Genomic DNA, 7674 nt, shown 5'->3' on the forward strand with positions numbered 1-7674 from the left:
GACAACTATTTTTATATTGCAGTTAGAAGACTGTCTATAATAATTCTCCACATTAAACGCAAAGTGAGCTTGATTGTGTCAACCCGGGAAAGGGTTGGGTATTAGGAAACGCTATTGCATAACAAATTACAGCTCAAGACAAATTGACACGCTTCAGGGGAATTTAAAGTAAGAGTACCATCCGCTGGTAGGAAAGTCAAAGTGCAGTACCACATGTGAACTAGCCGACAGTCATATGTAGTTGAGCCAACAGCAACCTCTAGTGGTGAACAAAATTACAAGAATCAAACTTGTGGTCAAAACATTTAATTTGAAACAGCAGTATATGAACAGCATAAACATGACTATTTGTAAATAAGTCAGAAGTGTTTCGGGGCAAATGTGAGTAAAAACCTGTGATTGAATATCATTTAACTGCATAATGTCATACATGTGTAAAAATCAGGAACAAGAAACTCTCCAAGTCAATCTTTACTCTTACAGTTAAAAAGGGGATTAAAAGCAGCATAAAAGGGATATAAAGTTAAAAAAAACTGGGGGAATTGACAAATCTGTACAAAACAAGTTGAAATTCACTTTACAAGTTGCATTGCAAGCTCTTTCACAACAGAACTCTTCAGATGGGAGATGGTTGCTATCCTCATCTGTTTTGAGGAAGAGTACTTTTCTTTGACCGCCTGTGAATTCAGAGAAACTTTTTCATACATTCTGTAATTGAAGTGGAGGGGGGAGAGAAAGAGAAGAAGAAAATTCACCCTCTTACCATATGCTTAGTTTGTCCTTCATTCACTTTCACAACATTTTTGGCAATGTGGGCCATGACTGGAACCAAACTGTCCAAGGTGTAGTCCATGTAGTGCTGCAGCGTCGCATCCTGAAGAGAATTCACATAATTGACATGCAGTCTCACTTCGCTCATGCAATTTTCACCAGTGGGAAATTATCCATTTATAATTTAAAAAAAAAAAAAAAAAAAAAAGTTTAGCTAATCAGCTCTTCTGCAATGAAATCTCTAATATCAAAGTGTGGGGAATTGTAGTTTCCATTGGCAGTCTCAAATAAGTACATTGCCAACATGTGGCAGTACTATGTTCGTATGGCCCAATGCATTTTGACTTTTGAGCTGCTTTGAAATGAATCGATACCATTTGTGGCGAAATATCAAAGTGGAAAAAGTTCAACTGTCTAATAGCCATATATCTAGGTTGATTCTCAACATGCGGACCATTTTTGCCGGAGGAGGTGGAATTTAATGGACCACTTTTGAAAATCAGCTGTGCTTAATGTAGCCAAACGTTGGCAAAGATGAAAATACACCCATTCAGTACAAAAAGTGACAAGGTTTTGCGATTGGCCCCAGAAATCCTGATTGTGAAAAATGACACTCACCCATTCACCGGCATCCAAGAGCTTCAGTGTGAGAGCCAAAGCAGCACTTGCAGTCATTGAAGGCGGGTAATGAACCATTTCATAGTCAACCATGGTTAGCTCTAGCAAGTATTTCGCTAAGGTGTGTTGCTCTGCAGTCACCTTTGAAGACGACAGTCATCTTAGCAAGCTTACAAAAAAAATACATTAAAAAAAAAAAATCTGAAACAAACTTCATAAATCTTTGAAGCCCTCCTGAGGAAGTGCAGGGGAAGAGGGCGACCGAGTTGAAATTTCAGCACACGCAGGATCGACCTTTCCATCTCTCGGATTTGGGCAGTCGTGTACGCCTGGTCTGTCACTAAAGCGAAGTCCATGATCTCTGGTGGATACATCTCCTCATACTTTGAAGCAAGGAACATGGCAGACACGCCAACAAGCTGCAACTGCTTCTTTGTGACTGGATTGTCCTTTCAAAGTCAAAACAAAAATTTGTTAGTCACATTTGACGTTTCACAAAGCAAGCAGTCCTTAAAGATTTACCTGAAGAAAGCGGTCAATTAGCCCCACAGTCATGTACATCGTCTCCTGGAGCAAGCGGAACTTCATGGCTACTTGGGCCAACCAGTCGATAAGTATGGCCCGCATGTTCCCGGTCACTTCCTGGCCTTTAAGATAATTGGCTCGGACATTCTGCTCAGCCTGAAGGGGAGGGAAGAAAAACGTCACCCCTTTGCAAAGTATAAAACACCTCACCACATCCCATTCATTCATTCATTCCCCACCTCCAGCTGGCGCAGGTACTGGTATATATCCTTTACATATTCACTGCAGAGCATAGGGTTGTCACCATCATCGGCATCCACATCCCTGACACCACTGTGCAGAATGACATCAGAAAATGCCTGACACAAGTCGGCCGGTTCACAGCCTGAAGTCTCCATTGGAGTTGGGGACACAGACTCTGGTACCAGCGGCTCAACCTAAAACAGCCATGACGAGGTGATTTTGCAGTTAAATTGCTGCAAGTCAACAACCTTTGATTTACTGCCATTACAATTTACCTGTGCCACAGAAACATTTTCTGGTTTGGGCTCAGCCTTTTCAGTCACAACAGAAGGTTTGGCCTTTTTAACAGCCTGGCCCTTTACTACCTAAAAGTGGACACCATAAATAAAATTACAGTGACTAATATGTACTCAACATATGTAATATGGAAGCCAACATGTAGCTAAGCAACAGACATTTACTACACTTAAAAGCCTTGTTTCTCAACTGTGGCACGCTATGAAATTTCTAGCAAAGGGGGCATTTTAAGATGGCTGCCAGGTTTTGATCATGGCAGTTACAAAATATGGCTACAAAAAAATGTAAAAAAAAAGTACTTTTGATGAGCAGTTGATGGCTTATTAAAGCTAGATTACAGTATTTGGAGAAAAAAAAAATAGAACGTTACCTTCTTCTGGGGTTCTTTGTTAATTTGGACGTTACCAAGGTCCCCAAGAGCAGCTCGACTTTTAAGTGTGGACCCAGTGGCCGGGCACGTCTTTTTTCCAGCGAGGTCAGTCCTGGTGGAAGCCAAGCGGTTCTAAAGACAAATGAAAATAAAAAAGAAAAAGAAAAACAAAAACAAAAGTTAATCATTTTAGAGGTTACCGTCAAATATAACGAAAAGTAATGAGTGAACATGAACAGAAGCTTATATCACCAGCACTAAGATGTTAAGATCAAAAGAAAGTTCAACATTGACGAGGCTTCCACGCCATATACTTAAAAGCATTCTTTATGAAGTGTAAATTTACTTACTCTTGTAACACGAAATGCCATCCTTGCCCGTTGTTTCTCGGCTACAGCGTTCGATAGACTGCAAAGCAAGCACTGATGGTACAACAGCGAACTGCTTGTCTTGGTTTAAATCCTTGCACAGTGCTAGCTGATTGGCTGGCTCAAACTGTCGGAGCACCTGATTGGTCAAACGCATCTGCTCTAAATGCGCTCCCAATCAGAAAAAAAATAAAAATAAAAACATAAATAAATACAACCTCTTATCCTGGTATCATAAACATCAAATATAAATATATATATATATATATATATATATATATATATATATATATATATATATATATATATATATATATATATATATATATATATATATATATATATATATATATATACACACACACACATATATCATATATTACAAAATATATATATATACACACATATATAGTCTTTGGACTCCGGTTGTCACGTGGCCTCCTTTTCGTGACTTCCTTTTCCTGGTTTACCGTGACGTATTGACGTAAGTACGTTACGCACGCACAAAAAAAATAAACTAGAAATGAGCCTGAGTTAAAAAATAATTTAAAAAATAAGGGTTAAGGATTTCGTTTCACTTTTTATTTAATGAAAGGGCCCAAATTGCCGTGTCCAAAAATCTATGTAAATCAGCATGAAATTTGTGACAAAAAACCTTGAATTTCTCCCGTTTGTATGGGTAATTAACGCGCCCACTGTGGATCCTGTGTAGGGATTTTTTTTGTATTATTTATTTATTTATTTATTTATTTATTTATTTAAATACAGTATTTATGAACGTACGCAACCTCATTCATGTCCATGCAGAGTGCAAACTGATGGTCAAATTTCAAATAGAACAATAACAATAATAGTTAATCACATCAACCTAACTTTCAATTGTGTCAAAATCCTATGGACATATGACTTAAAAAAAATCAAGGAGTATTCTTTATTATTATTATTATTATTATTATTTTTATTTTTTTTTTACCTTCAGAAAAACCACAGAAAATCTCAACCAAATTGGCACTACTTTTTGTTGTCGTAGGATCACACTGTGTGTCACCCTAGCGGTGTGATGTATTATACTCTAGCGCTTAAAAAGTGTGGAAATCGAACAACAAACTGGTGTTTGTTGTATCTCCAATGCCTTAGCTCTTCTTGCTTTCCGTTTCTCTGTCCTGGTGTCTGTTGAGTTTTGTGCATAATGAGTTTTCAAGTTGTGCTACCAGGGAATTGTTTGTGGAACGTTACATGTTCAGGCCCTTACAGAGACTCTTGGTCTGCATTTGTCATTGAACTGTGTTCCAACTTCAGCTCACCTGTTTTTATCCAAAACTGTCCCCAACAACTACTGCGGAACTATGTTTGAGTTTTACTCTTGTTGTAACAGAGATGGAATATTTTGGAGAGGAATAAGAGAAGGATAAAGAAGAAGGTCAAGTCAGCTAGGAAGAGGAAGATTTCCCCTTTGTGGAACATTTTGTTAGCTATTTTGTTAGCTAAAATTCTAACATTGAGTTTGCTCATCAATAACTGTTTGTCAACATTGAGTCAAGGCCCACTATACAGTTGTGAGTTTGCTATGAAGTGGTCAAATTTCCTGTATAGAGGGGTTCAACCTTTGTTTTAGAAATACTAACATATCCCACAATCCCATGTGGTCGTCCATAGTGAGAGGCTGCATTTACCGAGAATCTTATGTTCATAATAGCGCTTAATTGCCATCTCACATGTAATCTATCCCGAATTAGTGGACGTTATCTGATTTTTTTTTTTTCCCCCAGACCATTTTACACAGAACTATAAAGTCTAGAAAGCTATGACCGATTTGTTTTGTAAGCTTGTGATGACTTGTGATGTAAATCAAGTAGACACTCTGGGCCGAATCCACGTAAGGTTTGTGTGGCTTTTGCATTGGCACTAACCGGTATAAATGCAGCAATCCAAGAGCGTCTAATCCACAAAGCAATGCACGGATGGTCATATGCATCACTAACAGAGCAGCCAAACAAAATGCATCTCGTGCAAACTGCTCTCAACTGTAAAACTTTGTAGGTGTTTGCAGCTTTGTAAAATTAGAGCAATATCCTTTATTTAGAGGGAGCCCAAACTCCGGATTCAAATGAAGCTCAATTTATGGCGCTATCAGTGCATTTTGCATTCTTAGTGGATTAGGCTGATGTTAGAGTGACCACGAACCATACATTATTTTTTGGCCGGACATTACTGTTTTTGAGCCTTGAGTCTTGCTGGATTTCCCAAGCTTCATTGTTTTGTCCCGATTAACGGGCAGATAACGTCCCGGTGTCAGTCCCCCCCCCCCAATGTGTATGTCAGTCACACAGTTATCACAAGATAACCCCATTAAAATTGAATTTTACTGTTAAATTCCTTTCTATTTACTTCCAAATTCACGTTTGCTTTGTCATCCACATCTAATCAGTAGCAGGCAATATGTATTGACCAGAACTCGAACTACTTCCTGCTTTCACATCTAAGAATCTGGGGAAATGTAGTCCTATTGTACGTACAAGCTGACTGGCGGTGAGGTGACCAGCACGGTCAGCTTGTTGGCAAAGAGCAAAGAAGCTTGGATAACAGTGAGTGACATTGGCATTGTTTAGTGTTGTAGAACTGACAACGAAAATAGCATTTAGTATTAGTGATTTTGCTGCTCTCCCATATCCAAAAATAACCTTTTGGAATGTGGGGAAAAAAAGAAGAAGAAAAAAGATTTTTGCCCTTTCCACCACGATTGTAGCATTTGACACGTAAGTAGGCATTGTGTGAATGGTCAAACAATTGAAAGCATCAGAATGCAGCCCTCATCATGGCTGCTGGCAAAGCATTGTGGGAAATGCGGAAACCCCGAATCCCCTTATATGCATGTACATAATTGGCGAAATAAATAAATAATACTTTTGTTCATTTTAAATTTACATGTTATTTATTTATTTGTCTATTTATTTATTTTGTAAATGGTCGAGTTGAGACTCATTTTACTCTCCCTACAAAACTAATTGTTACAAATCAAGCAACGAGCGATTCTCTTTCAACTCTTTCATCATTTTCAAGTCTTTTCTTGAGGTGTGCACCCAAAGGTGTGATATATTTTGTACTTTTTTGAAACAGCTTTTACGCCTGAGACGAACCACATTTTGTGTGTGCTTTAGCGTGGGGGTGGGGGATGGGGGGCAGCGTTTGGGTCGTGATAAGACGCTGGGGGGTGATAGATTTTGTAGTTTTTTTGAGACAGTGATATGCCTGAGACGAGCCACTTTTGTGTGTGCTTTAGCGTGTGTGTGTGTGTGGGGGGGGGGGGGGGTAGTGTGGGGTCGTGAGAAGACAGGGAGGGGGGAGCTTTGTTTTTTAATATATTTTGTAGTTTTTGGAGACAGTGTTATTCCTGTGACAGTGATATGCCTACACGTCATACGAATTGAGGGGTGGGGGGGTGAACTGTGCATTGACAAGGATTAATTATTATTATTATTATTATTATTATTATTATTACGACCAATAGGCTATAAGTCTATGAGCATCCTAACCAGATATGCATGGGGATGCAATTCCAGGCAATGCGTTTTTCCCAGCTTTGCCTGATAATGCATCCCCCCCCTAAAACAATTTCTGTTTGTCCAATCCTCACATGCTTTTCAGGGGAGGCCAAGGGACGAGCAAGAGTAAGTGGGGTGAAAATTGAAGTCCCCATGAGCATCCTAACCAGATATGCCATGGGGATGCAATTCCAGGCAAGGTGAATGTTAAATATGCCTGCTGGACTGCATCCCCACATGGTCATAAAAGCACAGGTATTGACCCAAGCAAGGATAAGGGTGAAGATGGTTGGATGGATGACGTTTTAAATGGTGACATGTACGTCCTTAGAAGATGAGCAGAAAACACTTGTTTCTTGTCTTGTCCCGTTGCAAAGCAATGCACAGTACTTGGGTATAAGCTTTAGACTTGACTTTATTGATCCCTTTGGGATGGCTCCCTTTGGGAAATTTACATGTCCAGCAGCAATGAGAACAGATAATAAAATAATAAAATAAATAATTAAATCAATCAATAAATAAGGCTATTACACCAGAGATTGAATAAATAATAATAAAAATAAAATAGAAAATAATAATTCTTTCAAGCAGAACATACTTTTCAGTTAAAAACACATATTGTTTTCGCGACAGTTTATATTCCAAATCAAAACGCAATTGTTTCCGACCCATTTATAAAGAATCAAAGAATCATCTCATTAAAAGCATGCATTTTATACTTAGATCCATAAGAAAAACCTTGCTCATTTCGCCGCATTATAAGCATTAAACCTGGAAATAATAATAATAATAATAATAATAATAATAATAATTAACCCCTCGTCAATGCACAGTTCTCCCCCCCCCTCAATTCGTATGACGTGTAGGCATATCACTGTCACAGGAATAACACTGTCTCCAAAAACTATAAAATATATTAAAAACCAAAGCTTCCCCCTCC

General features: G+C 38.5%; 1 protein-coding gene across 1 annotated transcript; it reads right to left on the reverse strand.

Annotated features, from left to right (window-relative positions):
* Window positions 1-290: 290 nt before the first annotated feature.
* On the reverse strand, window positions 291-3339 carry ccnb1 (cyclin B1). The gene is made up of 9 exons (XM_077498065.1): window positions 3175-3339; window positions 2825-2956; window positions 2433-2522; window positions 2154-2351; window positions 1912-2070; window positions 1602-1838; window positions 1390-1530; window positions 764-874; window positions 291-677 (listed from the first exon to the last, which is right to left on the reverse strand). Exons 1-9 carry the CDS (start codon window positions 3193-3195, stop codon window positions 573-575), a joined length of 1194 nt encoding a protein of 397 aa, XP_077354191.1. The 5' UTR covers window positions 3196-3339; the 3' UTR covers window positions 291-572.
* Between the last annotated feature and the right edge of the window lie 4335 nt (window positions 3340-7674).

The sequence above is a fragment of the Festucalex cinctus genome, chromosome 15, assembly GCF_051991245.1.
Source record: "Festucalex cinctus isolate MCC-2025b chromosome 15, RoL_Fcin_1.0, whole genome shotgun sequence".
NCBI lineage: Eukaryota > Metazoa > Chordata > Actinopteri > Syngnathiformes > Syngnathidae > Festucalex > Festucalex cinctus.